The sequence below is a fragment of the Trichogramma pretiosum genome, unplaced genomic scaffold, assembly GCF_000599845.2.
Source record: "Trichogramma pretiosum strain Unisexual culture from Peru unplaced genomic scaffold, Tpre_2.0 scaffold44, whole genome shotgun sequence".
Classification (NCBI taxonomy): domain Eukaryota; kingdom Metazoa; phylum Arthropoda; class Insecta; order Hymenoptera; family Trichogrammatidae; genus Trichogramma; species Trichogramma pretiosum.
Window position 1 is genome coordinate 21,159 of NW_019641632.1, and position 19,792 is coordinate 40,950.

The 19,792-nt window shown below is 36.3% G+C and overlaps 4 protein-coding genes across 5 annotated transcripts; 2 read left to right on the forward strand and 2 right to left on the reverse strand.

Moving 5' to 3' along the window:
- The first annotated feature begins 4,911 nt into the window (after positions 1-4,911).
- Positions 4,912-8,225, forward strand: LOC106649789. Of its 2 annotated transcripts, XM_014367408.2 has the most exons (4): positions 4,912-5,335; positions 5,633-6,151; positions 6,223-7,776; positions 7,857-8,225. In XM_014367408.2, exons 2-4 carry the CDS (start codon positions 5,813-5,815, stop codon positions 8,022-8,024), a joined length of 2,061 nt encoding a protein of 686 aa, XP_014222894.1. In that variant the 5' UTR covers positions 4,912-5,335; positions 5,633-5,812; the 3' UTR covers positions 8,025-8,225. The 2 variants fall into 2 exon arrangements, with proteins under 2 accessions (XP_014222894.1, XP_014222893.1); XM_014367407.2 differs by having other exon boundaries at positions 4,912-6,151.
- A 1,136-nt stretch (positions 8,226-9,361) lies between these two features.
- LOC106649786 (spindle assembly abnormal protein 6 homolog) lies at positions 9,362-12,634 on the reverse strand. The gene is made up of 2 exons (XM_014367402.2): positions 11,807-12,634; positions 9,362-11,453 (listed from the first exon to the last, which is right to left on the reverse strand). Exons 1-2 carry the CDS (start codon positions 11,996-11,998, stop codon positions 9,618-9,620), a joined length of 2,028 nt encoding a protein of 675 aa, XP_014222888.1. The 5' UTR covers positions 11,999-12,634; the 3' UTR covers positions 9,362-9,617.
- A 567-nt stretch (positions 12,635-13,201) lies between these two features.
- Positions 13,202-14,712, forward strand: LOC106649823 (group XV phospholipase A2-like). The gene is made up of 5 exons (XM_014367459.1): positions 13,202-13,308; positions 13,366-13,499; positions 13,583-13,811; positions 13,877-14,279; positions 14,365-14,712. Exons 2-5 carry the CDS (start codon positions 13,464-13,466, stop codon positions 14,528-14,530), a joined length of 834 nt encoding a protein of 277 aa, XP_014222945.1. The 5' UTR covers positions 13,202-13,308; positions 13,366-13,463; the 3' UTR covers positions 14,531-14,712.
- Positions 14,713-15,994: 1,282 nt separating this feature from the next.
- Positions 15,995-18,679, reverse strand: LOC111693758 (ankyrin-1-like). Its single transcript, XM_023459345.1, has one exon. The coding sequence runs from the start codon at positions 18,533-18,535 to the stop codon at positions 15,995-15,997; it is 2,541 nt and encodes an 846-aa protein (XP_023315113.1). The 5' UTR covers positions 18,536-18,679.
- Positions 18,680-19,792: the final 1,113 nt, after the last annotated feature.

Below are 19,792 nucleotides of genomic sequence, written 5' to 3' on the forward strand. Positions count from 1 at the left end.
AGCAATATTTCCATGCACTTTAATTTACGCGATTGATATTATTTTCCGGCAAAGTTCATAATTGTATAGCAAGTGCAACAAGATTAGTTGAAAAATGTTTCGATTGCGATGTGCATTCGGAATAGCCGAATGAATTAAAGAATCAGCGAGAGATTTCATCGACTAGCTCGGATTGAGAATATTCTAAAACCAAAGCAGCAGCTGCGCCGATTGAATAGGGACAAAGGTTGAGATTGTTTTGAAGTCGAAAAGCTGCATTGCTGCAGTGTAAATACGCAATCAGTTGGCCGATGCATACATAGATGTATATAGAGAGAGAGAGACCTAGTCGGGCGCAGTTTACGCTGGGTGCGTATTAACCTGTCTCGGGTCGAGTGCTGAATACATAACCGGTTACGTCCGGTGTGAGTAACCGCGAGTCGAGTCGAGTCCGAGCGACGATCGGTCGATGCAGTGCAGAGCACTCGGATGCACGCACGGCCACATGGGACTGCAAATCGCTCCTCGAGGCTCTCTCACTGCTGCTCACGTGACTTTCCGCGACTCGATCGCCTCGTGCCAATATATACGAAGACGCCTTCCAAGCGATTCGACGTCGCAATTTTATACGTCTCCCTTGTACATATAGACGAAGGCGAATGAAAAAAAGAATTTCAAATAAATATAAATAACGAATCAGCGCGCCAAAGTGTAGTACCGTAATAATAATGTATGCGTATATCGAGAGAGTACACATACACTCGGTACTCGACACATGCCGCGATATTACACATCCGTCTCTGGTCGTTAAGCGTCGAAACTGGTTTTGCTCGCGGCTCCTACACGGCTCGAGCTCAAGAATCTCTCTAGATAGGCCGGATTGGTTACTTTTTACAACTGAGATTCTGCAAAGTCTCGGCCGATCGATACGCAAAATACTACTGTAGTTTCTCGAGCGAATATTAGCCAAGTTCAAGGCGACGGGACTGATCCAACAGTATAGAGCCTCGTGTATCGAATCGGCATTTTTGAGCGTTTCCATCGGCGATTGACAGAGTTCAATCATCGAGCTACAATTCATTGCGGCAACATAATTTATAAGTTGAACGATTTATGTAACGGAAGAAAATGTAACTTCTGCTTGGATTACGAATGATAATACATACGAAAAATGAATAGATGCTGTTTTATAGCTATATGTCAATATTCGATCTATCAATTCCAAAAGATAAGCGATGTGGCTCTTATCTTCGAAACAAGCGCAATCAGCGACGATGTCGATGTAGAACGACAGAGAAAAGTACTACAATTATCCTCGAGCTCATTGTGAAAGTTGCATTTTCCGTGTAAAAAGTGCGCCATGAAATATTGAATGAAAATCACCAAATCGACCGACCAAGCGTGTCTTTTAAAAGTTGCTTTGCAGGATTCGAGCGCCAAGTACTGATTCGGAATGCCACGATACGATTATACGAGACCTCGCGAACGGCAAAGTGAAAAAGCGACGCATAGGACGCTCGTTTAAGATTGATTGAAAAATCATAAAAGCGTATATACATACGAAGCGCGGCTGTGCGAACATGTGCTGCGCGCGCGACGCCCGATGCAGCTTCATACTTTCTTGCGCACACGCGCCACTGCCCAAATACATAAATTACATATTTAAGCGCGTGGGACGCTGGAAAAATAAAGTCCTGCTCTCTTGCTCGCTCGAGCTTGAAGTAATCCAAAAACGCGCTCGAACACACATTGTGCGCCCCGATCGTGCGAAGTAATGGGCGTCGAATCCTCCTAAGTTAGTCCTATATATATGTGTATAAAAGCGTCAAATCCCGCACACATTTTTTTCCTTCGCATATAGGCAATGCGTGAGAATCGAGCAAAAGACCTTCGTATTGCGGGCTCGACTTCGCATACAGCTTGTACGCGTACCGACGTATTACGCCGAGCATGATGTAGCCTGAAATGAGTAATTGCGCCACGTCCTCGCTCCGGACAATTATGTATCTGGCATTATTTCGGATTAGAAGGCAAATCAACAACAAAAATTTTTCTTGAGAAATAAATAAAAGCCACTTTGGAGCGACACACGGCAATGACGATTAATAATTGAAGATGGAAATCATATGATTTCAGGGTGAATTTAAGATATGTTTGTAAAAAAGAAGTATTGAAATAAAAGGAATTTCCGTAACAATAAATAACTTAGAATTTATAGGAAAATCGTGAAAATTGAAGCCAAACGCATATTTTCATTTTACGCAATTTTGATTTTGAAGTTCCCGAATTCCAAAAAAAAATTGAACTCCGAAATTCATGTGATCCTCTTTGTAAAGTACTGCTGAAAGGACACACAAGATTGCTTTTATGTTATTGTTTTATTCGCTCAATAGATATTTCCAACGCCTCTCTTTGTCCTTTATTTTTATGACGTATTCAGCCACGTCTATTACAGAAAACGATTTCGATAAAATTTCTTGCAACAAACACGTGTATTGAATGCATCAATGAAAGTTTATGTCCGTACATATTGATTATTTGAATAGAGAGAAACAGTGGCGATGTCGACGGCTGCGACAAACGCTACTTGCTATATCTCATTTCCAAACAAATGCCCCTCTTAGGATATCTTTGTTTTTTTTTATCTTCTTTCTGCTTTGTGTAAACGTGCCGCGATACACAAGAAAAAAAAACGTGTGCTCGCTCGTAGGAGCGACTTCACACAACAGACTTTTGCGAAGAAAGAACTCGCACTATGCACAGTAAAATTGACTGATCTTTCCGCTTAGCTTTCCGGACTTATTACTCAATAAAATGTATTTGAATTTATCGAAACTCATCCCATGACTCAGTGTTATGGCGATCAAATTTTATTCTTCCTTACAATCAAATTCTTTATGTAAAAAAGAAAATTTTCTATTTTGAATGAAATTATCTAACGCATGCTATTTACTATGCTATGCGACGACGTAAGAGTGAATACTAAAATCAATTTAAATAAATAAAGCACCAAACTAATACAAACAATAATTCATAAGAGTAACGAAGAGAAAATGATGAAAAGGAGTCAAGTTAGTCGAGTGAAACTAGCTATAAGGCACAAAGACTACAGCAATCCTGCTGTAGAAGCATATCGGAGGCGATATCCGTGCGCAAAACTCGCTCCTCCTTCGAATTGGTTTACAAATAGTGAGAATAGGATTGTACCGGAGCTGCGGAATTTGCTTGACTCACGCGCCCATACGCAAGAGAGGGTTGGGTTGCGACGCGATAAGCCTTACACAGGAAATACCTTACGGCTTCTTCTTCTACTTCTTCTTCTCTTCTTCTTCTTCTTTGTTTTCCCCTTCCCGTGCCCATATACTGCACTTTTATATTCTCTGCCTCCTGCTCCTGCTGCCTCCGCGATTTTTTCCAAAAGTTTTTTCTGTACACTTCTCTTTCTCGCATAATCGAGCAGAAACTAAAGATGCCCCAGCGACAAATTGCTGCCTTTAACCACAGTTTTTTATTCGGAAGTACAGGATGTTAAAAGTTCCGCTGAAATCTGGCTTCTTTGCTCGTATTTCCAATCTGTTGCTGTCAATATTTTGCTCCTTCAAACCCTTTACTTTCCACTTCTCGGTAAACATCTATAACTTATTGAGCTAGAAAAGTTACTAATATGAAATTGATTTTAAAGCAAATACATTATGGTCTTTTCAATTTTTATTGTGTAAGAATTGTACGCGACCCTTGTGTTGTTGCTTCAACGTAATGATCGAAACTTTACGACAAATGAGGTACATTTTGCAAAAACGCAAATTTCGGAATTTTGATTAGAGCCGAAAAAAACATTAAGTAATATTTGGTTTGTTTAACAATTACTCTCCAGAAAATGGAGAACTCTTTAAACTCTATTTGCCAGTAATTTTCTGTACACAAAAAATGTTGTATCACTTATTTCAAGGATTTTTGAATGAATCTTACAATAAAAAAATCGAAATTTTTATATGGAGCCAAAAGAGTTGTACGTGTTCTCCTGAACAGCACTCATACACGAAAATCTGCAGCTGCCTGAAGTGCAATAGCTGTGACGAGAAAAGATTTATTTTAGTCAAGCCACTCTTTGCTTCCTCTCACGGTCCTCAATGGCAATCGGCGGCTGCAGGCATCCCCGCGAGCCTCAAGGTCTTCTCTTCTTGCCGCGCGGTATATAGCAGTCGTGCGTGTGCACACCCTTCGTCGAGACTTTCGATCCAACGCGATTGCGTGCCCACCACCGCATCCACAACATGCACTTCCGATCTTCCGATTCGAGGTATACGACAGGCTGCACTCATATAATACGTGCGACGATCCACGAGTATACAGGCTATTGATTTCACTGAGAAATTTTTTTATTTTTCAGCTTGCCTCCCTCGGCTTCGAAGATTCGATCTGTATGCGTGTTAAATTGACACCGCGATTCAAGGTTTCGTCAGTCAAATGTTGAAAAATATTTTCGACGAGTGCAAGAACCACTAGTTTAAAATATGTGAATTAATAAATAATTTTTATTAACTTTCAACTCTACAAAAAAAAATCTTGCAAAAAATGTTTCATACTTGCTTCATAGCTAAGAATACTACATTTTTAATCGTTGAAAATGACGCATAAAATGAATCTTTTTAAATCCTTTTTGTCATCTTTTAAACCGTACGGAACATAACGTGGAATTAGTGCCACCTTACAAGAAATCATTCAACTATTTTCAGTGTTTTCATTGTGAAGTAAGAGTCCTTCTTTTATTCGACTAAATCTCTCATTTGCTGAATTAATCGATGCTAAAGACTATTCACATTTCAAATTTAAAAAAACAATGAAATGCATGGAAATTATTTGAGATATAAAAAAATTTAAAAAATTCAACTGAAAACTAACAAAACTGGGCAAATAGAAATGCTGAAGCAGTAAGTTTAAGTAAAAAAGTCTTATTTCCGTGATGTAAATACAATGTTCTAGATTTGTGGATAAAATTATTCAAGTTTAAAATAAAGCTCAGTGCAATATATTGCGATAAGGGTAAATTGGTTGATAGCATGCTTTACAATCATTCCGTTTCTTCATCACAACGAATAGTCGCAAGTATTTTTATGGACAATTATGCTGCAGCCTGATAAGTCGATAAGCTACCACGTGCGAGAGCTGATGCAAACACACAAGTGGTTCAGAGCGATTGTTGTTGTTATTAACGTGACAGCAGAAAGAAAACGAAAAAATGACATCTAACCTAGTTAAAATACTTGCTTTCTGTCAAGTACGATGATATCTTTGTTTTCGTCTGCTAGCTGACTGAGGGGTTTCGCGTGACGGGCCAGAGTATATACATACAAAGGTGAATGGTGACGTTGTCGATTATTGATACTTATTTTTTCCCACTGGGTTTTTCAAGTGCATTTTCAGATGATACAGCATGATTAAAATTTTTAGTTTTGTGTCGTCGAGCTTATCGAACGTACACTGGACGCTCATAATAGCGATTGTTTGTGGATTCAGTTCTTATTTATTTGCAACTGACTTTACAAACATCCAATTTTAACAGATGCAATTTTTGTTGAAAAATTTTTATAACATTTTTTTTATAACATTTTAATAACAATTGTTATAACATTTTATTCTACAATGTTTACAGGTATATAGTCCTACGTGATTCTAAAAATGATGGAAAGCTATATGAAAGATTTTAATGATTTATAAGTGTCATAATAAAATATGAGTAAACAAAGAAGACGTTTGCTACATAAGTATAAATATACCAAAGGTTTTTTCAATCGCTTGTTAAAAAGTTTATGAAAGTTCACAAAAAATCAAAATGAATTCTCTACTTCGTACTGTAACATCTATGTCTAATAGAAGACATATGTTGATTAGAGAATCTCTTCAAGCACAGCTTAACACTGCTATTATTGAAATTCAAAGTGCCCCAGGAGTTTTAGAAGGAACATCAGTTGAAGTTTGCGATGAATCACTTGCTCTATGCTCTGCGCTTGAAGCAATTTTTTTACATGGTTTAAAGGATAGTTTATTAAATAGAGTTACAGAAGTTTTAAGTGGACCAGATTATGATGCTATGCCCCAACCAAGCTTTTGGGGACCTCTATTAGTTTTTTCTCATAGACAAACAATTGATCAAATACAAACAATGACTCAAGTAAGAACTTCATCAATCTATAAAATCAAAACTATTCACTTGAATAATCAAATTTAACATTTTTCATCTAGATCACAACTGAAGTTGGATATTGCAGAGCTTGGATAAGATTAGCATTAAATGAAGGTATGTTATCAAGCTATTTAGCAGCTATTCGGCGGGACAACTCTGCTTTAAAAACATACTATGGGCGCCCTGCTTTCATCAGAGACTCAGATCTTGTTGAAGTCGCTCAAAGATTAATTGAAAGCATTGATTACATCCGTTTTGATTTGGTTTGCAATTCAAGTCTTTTAAACTTTTGGTCAAGTACTCCTTTGTTAATGGCAGCAATCTGGTCACCTCCAATGAAATCTTGTCCCGTTAACAGTGCAGTTGATATAGCAAAAACAATAAGCATTGATCGTCCTGAAGATGACCTTGAGGAAATAGAAACAGCTAGTTCCATTGGTAGCCTTAGCTCCTTTAATTCATCACAAAACAATTTAAGTGGATTTTCTGAGGATGAAGCATTTAAAATGATTCTTGCTAAAAAAACCTCTCGTCCTTCAAATCTAGCTTTGCAGGGACCTAGAAGCAGTAATAAAATGCTCAATAGTGAAAATAATAGCGCAGAACAAGCTGAAGAAGCTGTGAAACAAGAATACAAAAGTCCTAATATTTCCAACAAAAAAGAAGAAGTTCCAATTAAAGTTGATGTAACTGCATCTACTTCTAATACTGGTAACTCTTTGATCGGTAAGCAAAGCTGGTCCACGGCTCTTGAAGAAGGAGAATCGTCTATGACCACTTCGATAATTTCGAGGACTTCAGCTTCGGATGCTCAGACGCCTGCCGAAGGAGCTACTTACGATGCACTGCTCAAAAGCTACCACCAAGGAAGTTTCCAACCAGCACCAAACCTTGAGGAATTGCTGGAAAAATATCCGGCTTACGAGCCAGCTTCAACTACAAATACGGATAACATATCTCATAACTCCGAAAATGACGAATACGATAACTTTGATGAACAATTGTCAAAATTGGCCGTCGAAAAAGGATTAGATCGGCAAAACTACAATTGCTATGACTGTGCTCAATTTATTGGCATGCGTTTCGCTAAATTCAATGTTTGTGGGTTTACTGGAAAATATTTTTGTTGTAATTGCATGTCAACTGAAGAATTTTTAATACCAGCTCGAATAATACACAATTGGGATCTCAAAAAATATCCAGTTAGCAAAAAAGCTGCGACGTACCTAAAGGAATGCACAACTCTCATTAATCTCAAAACTGTTAATCCGAAGATTTATAATGCCGTTGATTCCATGGCTCAACTGCAAAGTCTTAGATTACAATTAAATTTGCTAAGAGCCTATCTTTTTACTTGTAGAGAGCCAGTTATTGAGTCTTTCCAAAAAAAACTTTCTCCAAAAAATTATTTGTATGAACATGTTCATCAGTATTCTGTACCCGATTTTGCAGACATTCTTAGTGGTATGTTAGCTCAACACCTTCAAAAAGTTGTAGAATTCGCCAATCATCATGTACACAACTGTTGGTTGTGCAGTCAAAAAGGTTTTATTTGCGAGGTGTGCAACAATCCAAAAGTTATTTATCCATTCGATATCCAATCCACTTATCGGGTAAGATACTTTTAATGAATTGTACGCATCAATCAATATGTTTGTAAACTTGAATTAATGAATATTTACTTGTTTTTTAGTGTGGATTGTGTCATGCAGTATTTCATTCTGATTGTTTAAATGCCAGTAAACCATGTCCAAAATGTGAGCGGAGACGCAAACGAATGGATTTATCATTGATAGACTTTGATAATTCAGAAATTATGAGTAAAATTGATAGTCAAAAACTTGATCTTCATAAAACGTGAAAAAAATGTATAATTTTAATTAAATTCAGTATTCTTAACATAAAAGAGAACGAAAAATTCACAAATCTGTAAAAAAGTATATGTAATTATAGTTGACTTCCATTTTCAATTGTTATGAACTAACAAAAAATAATTTTTACGAATCTTTAACTAATATTTATAACATAAATATAAGTTTATTTCGAAAGTATTTGTGATGTAAAAGTTAGATTTTAAGAAATTTTGTATTTATTTCAATTCTGGTTGAATGGAAATGATTTAATTACAAGTTTATTTTTCTCAATGAGATAGAAATATTTTATTATCATTTTGTAAATAATAATAATTATATTTGTTCAATTTATGTACAAAAGTAGTAAAATATAAAAAGCTATTTCTTACAACAAAATCCATCTTAAACAATTTTTCCTTAAATTTAATTTATACTGAACTTTACAATTAATACTGACACTCTGAGAGATTCATTAGAGAGCATATGGAAAAAGTTTAATCCTTAGATTTCATATTATTTCTACTGTGTAATATGAAATACATGTTTTTTAAGACACATCATGCTACTTTTGAAAATGCAAAAGTGTATAGTAATTGCTGTTATCTGTAATACACATTCTATCAAATATAAATATCTTCAAATTCAAAAGTGGCAAATTTTCATATTATATTTATAATGTTATCAAATTATGCAGCATATTTTCTAGATAAATTATTTTATAATATCAAAGTAATTTTCAAGTTACTAAAAAATTTGTTCACCCCTACATCAAACGGTTTTCATCATTTTTTGAAAATTTGTTTTTGTACTTCTTCAATAGTCATTTGTTAAAGTCTCATATTACACTAATTTCTTTTACTGTTAGTCCATAGCTTAATAATTCTAAATTGACAAGATATGCGTTTTATTTTATTTAGTACTTTTAACAATGTCAAAACATACTTAAAATTTTTACCCAAAATTTACATTAATCTGTACATGAAGCATTCATTGAATTCACATAAAAATCGTGAGTTATAAAAATTTACATAAAATTCGATTCAATTTAGTTATGTTCAATTGTAATTCAGATACGTGTTTGAATACACTTATGTATATTTAAAATATAAGTATAGTAAAACTATGTTCCATTGAAGTAAATACATCTTGATAAAGTTTTATAATTTTTAATATGACAGAGATTTTACTTTTTTTTACGAAGCATGTATTACAAATTTTTTTGTAGATTGATAGTATAATTAACGTTGAAGTAAAGAGAAATGAAAAAAGTAAAATATAACTACTTGGCCAATATTACATTATTGTGTTGATATGAAATAAAATCAATTTGATTTACGTGGACAAAATTTTTTGAATGATTAAATTAACTTATATTTACAAATAAAAAATTTATATCTCACACTTAAAAAATTAATATTGAATTCAGTCCTTAAGTAGACATTTAAGAATTTGTAGTTTCTATTTTCGAATATTAACTGAAGTCATACAATTTAAAAATTATATTTAATATTATTTAAGTTAAATTTTATTTTAATTAACTTTGCTAAGATTAAATTAAATATTTTTCTAAATTTGTTGTAAATGAACTGTACTTTTTGTAATCATTGATTATGCAGAGTTTTCGGAAAATAAGCAGAGGGTAACAGCGGTTTGTCAATTACTGCTCGTCTTAAACCACCCTGTAAAGTACTTCCTAGACTTTTTGATTTAGTAATACCATTAATTGCTGGTGTAGGCACATTATTGTTTTCAATTATTGCTGGCACAGAATTAGTACTGACTAAATTATTTGTTATTTTACTTTGTGAATTGGCACGTTCCATAGGTGTACTTGTACTAGAAATTTGACCAGTTTTAAAATTCATTACACCAGTATTATCAGCTACTCCAACACCAAGGGATCTAGCTGAACTTCTAGCAGTTGTTTGATTAATATTTGGATTTTGAACAATAGGATTTCGCAGTGGCAGACCGGTTAAAGTTACTGGTTGAGTTGAAGTAGCAGCAGTTGTACGAGTTTCAAATCTGTTGGACATGAATTTATTAGCCCTTGGCAAGGACAGTTGCATTGTTTGCGGCAATGTAACTGTATTAGTTGTTGCTGCGCTTTGCAGAGGCGAATTAGAATGAGTATCAGCTAATCTTCGATTAAGCCAACTAATAACATTATCATTATTTTTTATAGTCTTTTCTTTCTCTTCTAGTTGTGTCTTTAATTTTTTTACTTCTTCTTTTAGATTATCAATTTCTTTTTGAGCCTCATTACTTTCTTTGGCATAGGATTCAATTTTTATTTCTAGCTGACCAACTTCTTTTTGCTTAGTATCTAGAAGTCGCTCTTGCTCCAAAGCTATACTTGTTCTTAGTTTTAATTTTGATTTTGTTGAAGCTAGTTCACTTTGAAGCTTACCCAATATTTCATTTGCTTTCATTAATTCATCACGAAGATTTTTCAAAGATGTTTGTTTACGTTGCAATTGAGATTCTTTTTCAGATAATATTTCTTCAAGTCTTTGTTTGTTTTCTTTTGCACTTTTAATCATTTCTGTATGTTTATTTATTAAAATTATTTTATCTTTCAATTCTTGCTCTAGTACTGCAACTCTGGTGGAAAGTGCATTAACTGATTTATCTTTTTCGTGATAATCTGTATCCAGTTTGACATTATGCTTTTTAGTTGATGAGAAGTCTCTTTGCAAAAGATTTAGATCTTTTTGTAAATCTTGAATATGCTGCGATTGTTCTTTATTTGTTGATTCAAGAAGTGATAATTTATCTTTGTAATTTACATTTTGAGCTTTCAGTTCAGCAAGTTCAGTATGTAGTTGTTTGACTGTTTCACTGTGTCTGAATTCTATTTCCATTTTTTCTTTTTCAGCTTGATTTTGCCACTCTAATCTTGCTTGGAGTAATTTATCCTTTTCTAATGCTATTTGTTGAGAAAGACTCATTTGTAATTGTGTCTTTTCGGTAATAAATTTTTGTTCATACTGATCAAGTTCTCTGCATTTCATTTCCAATTTATTGCTAATTTCTGACACTCTGGTTTCTAAACTATTTATATTTCTATCTTTTTGTACAATAGCTTCCTTCAAGCTCTTTATTTTCATGGCCATATGAGTTTTTAAATCAGAATCATTAGCTGGAGCAATATTTAAACTTAAATGACATAAATGTTTAAAATTATTTGTTTCTACTAATTGGAAAGTCCAATCTCCAGCCTCTTCTGAAAGAAGTAGTAAAAATTTTGGAGCCTTTGACAAACTTGTGGCTGGTACATGACATTGCTCTAGCAAACAAATTAATTGCGTTGCAAAGTTGTCAAAGTCCACAAGAAGACCCTGTTGAGCCTTTAATACCTTGAAGTCATCATCAGTTATAAAAAGAGAGTACAGGAAGCAAGGATCATCATCGTCTGCCAAAAGTACACACAGTGCCTGCAAATAAATACATAATTAATATACTGATGATAAAATAATATTATACATAATATCATAACAATTTCTTTTTTAGTCATTATACCTCCTGCTGTATTATAAATATTATATAAATACAGAAAATGCTTGTTTACTATAACTTGAGACTAAGCATTTTTCAAATAAGTAAATTTTTTTAATAGAAAAGTATATTGACATGCTGGTCTAATGCTGTCATCACAAATGATGCTATGAAAAAATTCAAATATTAGGATTGAATGAAATAATCATTTTGACACTTTCAAGATGAAAAAGAAGTCGGGAAAAAATTAAACATAAAACTGTAAAAAGACAGATTAAGAATCTATTCGTACCTTGCGACAAACAGGACTAAGGCCAGCATGTATTTCAACGTTGACTCGGAGATCCCGTTGTCGTTCTTCCTTATGCTGGGGTTTGAGATAAACTTTCTGTATTTTGCTGTAAATAACTTCGACATTGTTGAGCTGGAGTGCAGCGTCGCTGCCGGCCACTGCACCGACCGCTATGGTGTTGAGAAAATTCATTCTCCGTTTTGCTGGAAGCCAAATTTGGAAAAAGCTTCAACTCTTCGGTAGTTGTAGCATCATCGCAGGATGATGCTCCTTATCGTTGCATTGATCGAGTGAACGCACAAATTTCATGGACAACAATTTGAAATCACAACAAACACGACAATAACAGCACCACATTTAAGTATGCACACTCGCGTTGCGAACTTTTTTCGGCGCTCGGCGTTACTGTAGTATATTTACTACAAAACAATAATGAACTGTTGCAGAGACTGCGCGAGGATACGCCGAAGCGGCTCGTCGTGAATCGCGATGGCTCGTGCTATGTATCGTCGCCGTCGCGTATCATATTATAGCGTGCGTGTGCATCAGCTCCTCGTAACTTACACACGCATGCATACACACGCGCGCACACACACACACAAGCCAACAGCTACGTTCGCGCGTAGTAACTGGTGAGATCGCGTAAAACTGACGCCGCCGAAAGTTTCTCTTTCTCCTTCTCGACTATGCAGGCTTGTTTGTTGTTGCACTTTTTATACTCCGTATACAAACTCGCCACCCGGCTCGAATGGCGCGGCAGTAGATACTACTACATAATACAAGCATAACATTGCACGCTGCGATTCCTGCCGCGAGACAGTCACAGTTGGGGCCAGAGGGGGACTATTTCAAACCATTATGGTAGTAGTGCAAACCCACACATAAACTGGTCCTAGCGTAGAGGCCGTAAGTGAGCTTACGATATTTGCGTGTTCTCGTGTCGCTTTCGCGGCGCTTCGCTCCGAATTCGCGCGCAAATCTCCTAGAATTAATTGACTCTTTCTCATCGTATAAGACGAGAGTATAAGAAATTCAAATCGCGAAAGATAATGGGTGAGCGTATAAAATTACTATTGCGGATTTTTTGAACAAATATCATTGACGATTCTAAAATTTAATACATGCCGGCCCATACCAATTATGCATTCGATAAGCTACTGAATATGTAATCGTAATTATTTCACAAATGTTGACTTCGAACACGAAATGTTTTCATTCCACATTTGCGAAAAAAGCAGAGAAATTGAAAAAACGCGCGGAAAAACGAGTTCTGACATTTACTGCTGCGGGAATAAATTTATAACGTTTAAGCATGAATTTTTATCGTTTTTCATACCTCGAAGCCGTAGAAGTATCACGAATTCCGGTAATATGAGAATTTGGTACCATGCAAATTCGAGTGTCAGAGGTCTTTTTTTCAGTTTCTTTGATTTTTTTTCATGTCGTTTGTTCTGACGCTTTCTTTGGATTATGGAAAACAGCCAAAACACCGGTTATTTTAGGTACTTCTCTTTTTATTCCTGTTAACATTAAATTAAACGTTTGAACAAATATTGCAGTTCCAGGATTATTGGGAAGTCGCCTCGAAGCGAATATTCGTAAAAGCACCGAGAGTAGTAATTGTCCGAGATACTCCAAGGGATATTTTACTCTTTGGATGAACGTATGGAAAATGGCGTCAATTGACTGCTGGGTAAGACGTGAAATGTGCAACGTATCGCGTGCTTTTTTTTGTAAATTACATCGTTGCTAAAATCATGGGGCTGTAAAATTCAGATTGACAATATGAGATTGATTTACGATCGAGCGACTAAAACAAACCGCAGCCCACCGGGTGTCGATATCAGAGTGCCCGGTTGGGGTGATCCCGGGGTGTTGGAATACTTAGATGAGTGGCATTTTGTGCCTTACTTTAAGCCGCTCGTCAGTTTTCTCGAAAACGATTTGGGATACGTACGTAACGTCTCTTTGCGTGCAGCTCCCTATGATTTTCGACGGGGACCTTGTAAGTACAATTTTATTTATTTTGCTACTATTTTGTGAGCTTTAAACCATTTTGTATGTATTTAGCTGAACAGGGAGTATTTTTTAGTAAATTTCAAGAGTTAATTGAAGAAACTTATCATAAGAACGGCAGGAAGTCTGTCGTATTGATAACTCACAGCATGGGATGCTTATTAACTTTAATATTTCTACAGTGGCAAAGTCAGGAATGGAAAAATAAATATGTAAAATCATTCGTACCTCTTAACGGGCCCTGGGCTGGGACTGTGAAATCCCTTGCAGTATTCGCGGGTTGCAATAGATTAGATGAACGATTTGCAATCAGCACAGATTTTCTGAAGCCACATTTAATCATTGCTTCCAGTTTGGCATTTTTACTTCCATCGCCATGGCTTTGGAATCCTTCGAACGTACTTGTAACCACTTCAAAATGGAATTACACCGTCAATCACATGGGCCATTTTTTGACGTATGTTGTAACGTATTTTTATTCGTCAATTTTTAACTGTCGACACAATATTAGTTTCCTAGTTGTAAAAAATTGTTTTTAATAGGGACATCGGTTTATCGATCGCTTGGGAATTTTACAAGAATAGTGAACCCTTTAAATATGATTTCCGTCCTCCAGGAGTTGAGGTACATTGTTTATACGGAGAACAATTGGATACTGTAGAGAGGTACAAAAGATGGCATTACATTAACTACAATGAAGTTGCATAACTTATCGATGCACTTATTTGAAATCGTCTTCCTCCGGATTATAGTTTTCGTTACGATAAATGTCGGACTGACAAATCCGCAATTTACTATGGAAATGGGGATGGAACAGTTAATATTAGAAGTTTGCAAGCTTGTCGTACTTGGAAAAACCATCCTAACAATTTTCATCCTTTTTACTACAAAATATTTCATAAAGTTGGACACAACGCAATAATCAAAAATAAAAATGTTTTAAAATATATTGAAAATTTGCTTCGATGAACTCAATTATTTTCACTCAAGAAAATTCTTTACTATGATCACTAGTTTTGTATGAATTGAAATAATTATTGAGTACATCTCATTTTCTAATGTATAAAGTTGAATGAATACATTATTCATAGAAATGTGTTATAAGTATATAAATCGAAAGTCTAGTAGATTGAACAATTATTTAAAAAATTAAATAAACCAAACTATTTATAATTATCTCACATTGTCCACCCATTTTCGAAAGTCGTAGCTGAAGTAACAAGAGGACCTTTGGACAAGTGCAAAATTAAAATGCAATGGTTCAATCAGCCATTTAATATTCCTAATTAACTTTAAGAATACAACGTTTGAAAAACTAAGTCTTTGTGGATTTAACAAAAGTGAAAATCTCTCTCTGTCGCCAATAAGTAGATAGCTGTGGAAAATCCACCTTCGTCGAGAGTCTTAAAAGATATTCAAGTAATCGTTTGCAAATCAATAAGGCTCAATGATTTACCAAAGTAATCTATCAGTGAATTGAATAAGCTTTCCTGTAATCTTAGATTATGGGCATTCGAAGTAACCGTGGCAAAAGATCAAGATGGGAGTTGCCATTGTCAAAACAGCTCAACAAGAAAAACTTGTAAAATATAATGATTTGCTTTGATTTAAAGCATGTTGAAAATAAAGTATTTTTAAATACAAATACATGTCAGCATTGAAACTGTGATTTATTACATCTATAATGCACGTCGTAGGCTATTCGTAGTGTTATTACATCATATCATTGTAGAGAAATGTTTTTCGGCTTGTAATTATTATATCGCGAGCGCGATAATAACCGTGTACGATTCATTGAAAAAAGTTTTCGCGTACCTTGTTAAGACTCTGACAAATGAAAGGTCGGAGCTTCGGCAAACACACAAGCGTGATAACGACGGTACGATAATCGATTAAATCACTCGATCGATGCACTCGAGAACTTTTTTTTTTAAATTCAGTTTCACGCATATGCATACACTGCACCATACGCACGAGCTAAGGGTGTCTGCGGCCAATAATGGATTTGGAAAGCACGCAGAATATTACATAATAAATAAGTATATGATTTGATGTCATTAACTTTGGAATAAGATTTTTTTTATTTATTTATTTACATCATATTAATAATATGCAACATTGAATAACACCAGATATTTAAAAAATACTGTAAAAATAAACTTATCGCTGGAACTAGCTTTGGCCGGTAGCCGCCAAGCAAATATGATATAAATCTTTGTTCGTAAGTGACTCCTCATCGAGGATCATATCACAGCACTCAATTGGCAACCGGTTCCATATTAATATCAAAAAAAATTCCAGTGCCCATTGCCGAAAGAATCGTCTCAATTGTTTCTCGCACAGATTCAAAACACAAGGTTGGATAGACGCTTCGGGGATGTACCGCCACGCTGCAGAGTTTGCCAACTTGAAGTATTCCGTATAAGTGACTAGTTTCTTTGTTTCCTCGGGGCGTAACAGAAAGAGGTCGTAGAGAGACAGCTCCGGACGTATTTTTACTTTTTTCGCTTCTCTCGCGAAGCCTATGTCCTTACACCAAGATTTTACGAGATTCGTCGACTTCTCAAACACTTCGTATTTGGTAAAAAACTTCATCATCGTGAGAGCATCTGTTTGATCTAGTTCGTATCCTCTTCTCTCTAGGCGCTCGATGATAATCAGCGCACTAGACACTTGTTTCAAATTAATACTTTTTTCAAGCCTTATCTCAAATCCCAGTCCAAAAGAGCTCGCAGGGGGAAAAAAGAAGCTAGATAGATCAGCACCATGATCCAAGAGTAAATCAACCACATCGGTCAAGAGATTCGCTACAGCTAATTGCAGCGATGTCCGACCTAAGTTGTCTTTCGCATTGACCTCTACTAACTGATTTCTGTCGTCGTTGATCTTGAAAAATGTCTTTGCCAATCCAAAATCATGTGATTCGTCGCAAATGATGTGAAGAGGAGTCAATCCCTCCTTGTTAACCACATTCGGATCGGCATCTCTTCTCAACAGCAATTTGGACACGTCATCATTTAACTTGGCCTCGGACAAGTGCAACGGTGTGTTACCCAAATTATCCTGGACGTTGACTTGCACCGGCTGGCGTCTGTTGTCACACATCTCAAATAACATCGTTGCCAAAACAAGAGAATTTTTTCCTCTTTTGCTAACAATGTGCAGAGGTGTCGATCCCTCAGCATTGACTAAATTCGGGCTGACGCCTCTCCTCAGTAGTGCTCGGACAGAGTTTTTACCATTATTGGCCAGTGCATAGTGTAGTGGCGTCCAACCTAATTTGTCCTGTGTATTGACCTGCACTATCTGCTGGTTGTCGTCGTTGATCTCGAAGAATAACTCGGCTAATTTATCGTCGTTATTTCTCTTGCAAACAACGTGCGTCGGTGTTAATCCCTCTTCATCGGCTAAATTTGAATCCGCGCCTTTTTTCAGAAGCACTCGAAGAATCTGTTTTTTACAGCCATCGGCCAGTGTATAATGTAGTGGTGTTTTTCCTATTTTGTCCTGAGCATTGATTTGCAACGTTTGATATTTTTCGTCGCAGATTTTGAAGAAGGTCTCCGCCATTTTATCACCATAGTCACTCTTGCTTAAGAAGTGCAAAGGTGTCAATCCGTCGTCGTTGGCCAAATTTGGATCGGCGCCATTTCTCAGAAGAAATTTGACCCAGTTTATGTGGCCACGACTCAGAGCCACGTGCAGCAGTGTTCTACCCAACCTGTCCTGAGCATTGACTCGCACCGGCTGATATTGATCGTTGCTGAGATCGAAAAATCTCTCCAACAACTCATCAGCATTTCTTTCCCGGCAAATTATCTGCATCGGTGTCCATCCTTCAGCGTTGGCCAAATTCGGGTCCACGCCATTTCTCAGCAGTAACCTGAACAAATCACTGCGTTCACGAGATAAGGCCACGTGTAGCAATGAGTCACCCGACTTGTCCAGAACATTGACTTGCAGCGGCTTGTATTGGTCGTGACTGAACTCGAATAACATATTCGCCAACACACAATCGTCGACGCTTTTCTTACAAATGATGTGAAGAGCCGCCAACTCGTTCGTATTGAGCAAATTTGGATCGGCTCTGTATTCCAGCAGCAATCGTAACACTTCTTTTCTATTATGAATCAGAGCCAAATGAAGCGGTGGATCCACTGAATTTTCCGTGAAGCAATTGGCATCCTGGCCAAGCTTGAGGAATTTTTCGACAACTTCGTAACATCCCGTCAAGCAAGCCACATGAAAATGTGTATACCCCAGCTCGTCGATGTAATTTACATCGAATCTATTGTATATAATAAAAAGCTTAGGGATCATCCTCCTTGAGCTTTGAATAAGCTTACCGATGACCTTCCGATCGCGTCTAGCCACATGATGCACTGGTGTAGTACGACGCAGCGATTGTCTGCCGTTTTCATCAACTTTGGGCTCGTCTTTGTAGCCGGTGTCGACCAAAAACTCAATAATTCGTTGTCCTCGATCATTTTCTATGTTTTTCACAGCTTGGGAGAGAATCCAATCAATTTCTTCGGGCTGGAAAATATCTCGAAGATTTGGAAGTAGGCCCTTCCAATTTTTGAATAAAGGGTAGAGTTGACGGAAAAAACCCTGTCGATCTTTTTCGACTTCCCAATTGACCCTTGCTCGTAACCTCTTCAATTTTTCCAAGTTTGAAAGTTGTACGCCGGATTTGTCGTTGAACTTGGACATCGTTTAACACACAGTCGTTTATAATATGGAATATTTTTTACTTTTAGTCACTTGCTATCATCTATGCGATCTTCCTTCGTAGTTAACTTTGCAGTGTCGTAACGCGAACTAATGCCAACGCGAGCAACGAGCCACGTGCACTGTACAGAGTGACGCGCTGTCAAGTAAATTGGTGCACTGAAGTCTGGACGGCCATGTGCAATATCTGCTTTCGAAAATCTAGTTTGAGTGCTCTCAAAAACAGCACCCAAACTACCCGCGAAATTCAAATTCTTAAACACGTAAATTTCATTTTTCTATTACAGGCTGCTTTAGAAGACACTGGGTTGGATTTTGTTGGATCCGTTCTGCGACTGTGATCGTACTAATTTTGATGTACCTTTGTATTTGTTAATTTATGATCAAACATTTAATTTTTTGAATTGTCGGATTTGGTCGACGCGCTTTGTGGCGTAACCAAAGGCATGTAGGCGCCGACCTATGCAAATACTCAATTAAAAGTATTTTCGAAGGATATTTTTTTCAAAATGTTTTACGTTTTTTTAACGGCTGGGGCAGGATAGGCAAAGATGTTGGGCCAGTACTATTCCCTAGACTTGTCAAGTTTTTTTAATGAATTCCGTTGAAGGACGGAAAAATTTCTCTTTTCTTACGCATTATGTCTCTGTCCTTGTTTTTACTAGCGAAGATTCCGTTTTTAAATTAAATAGATATCTGAGATTTTTTGATAGAATTATATTTTGCTTTTTCTACGTGAACAGTAAATACCTATTGAGATCTCAATTGATTACTCCTTATTAGCGGATTATAAACATTCAAAGAAATTCCCAAATAACGCATAAACATTTAAACGCAAGAGAAAAAAAAATATGCTATATTATTTTTCTGACTTGTCTCGTGCCAGGTTGCGCTAGAAACTTTTTAACCATTGTTAATGCAGACTATATTTCAGAAGCATTTTTTTCACGCAGTAAACACAGGCTGATCGTGCTATCAGATTATTCAATGTCGCGTATTCTTAAATAAAAAATAAAATGTTAATTATTTTTCCAGATGCACCCATTTGCTGAACTTGGCTGCTCGTGACATCTGCGACTGCAGTGCACTGTGCCAGTGCATTAGCAACGGCTATTAAGATACGCGCGCCACCCGATTCATGATCGGTCAGAATGCTTAATTTACTTTTACTTGCGTTTAAAAGCTTATATGCGTTTTTCGCGAATTTCTTTGAATATTTAAAATTCGCTGGTAAGAAGT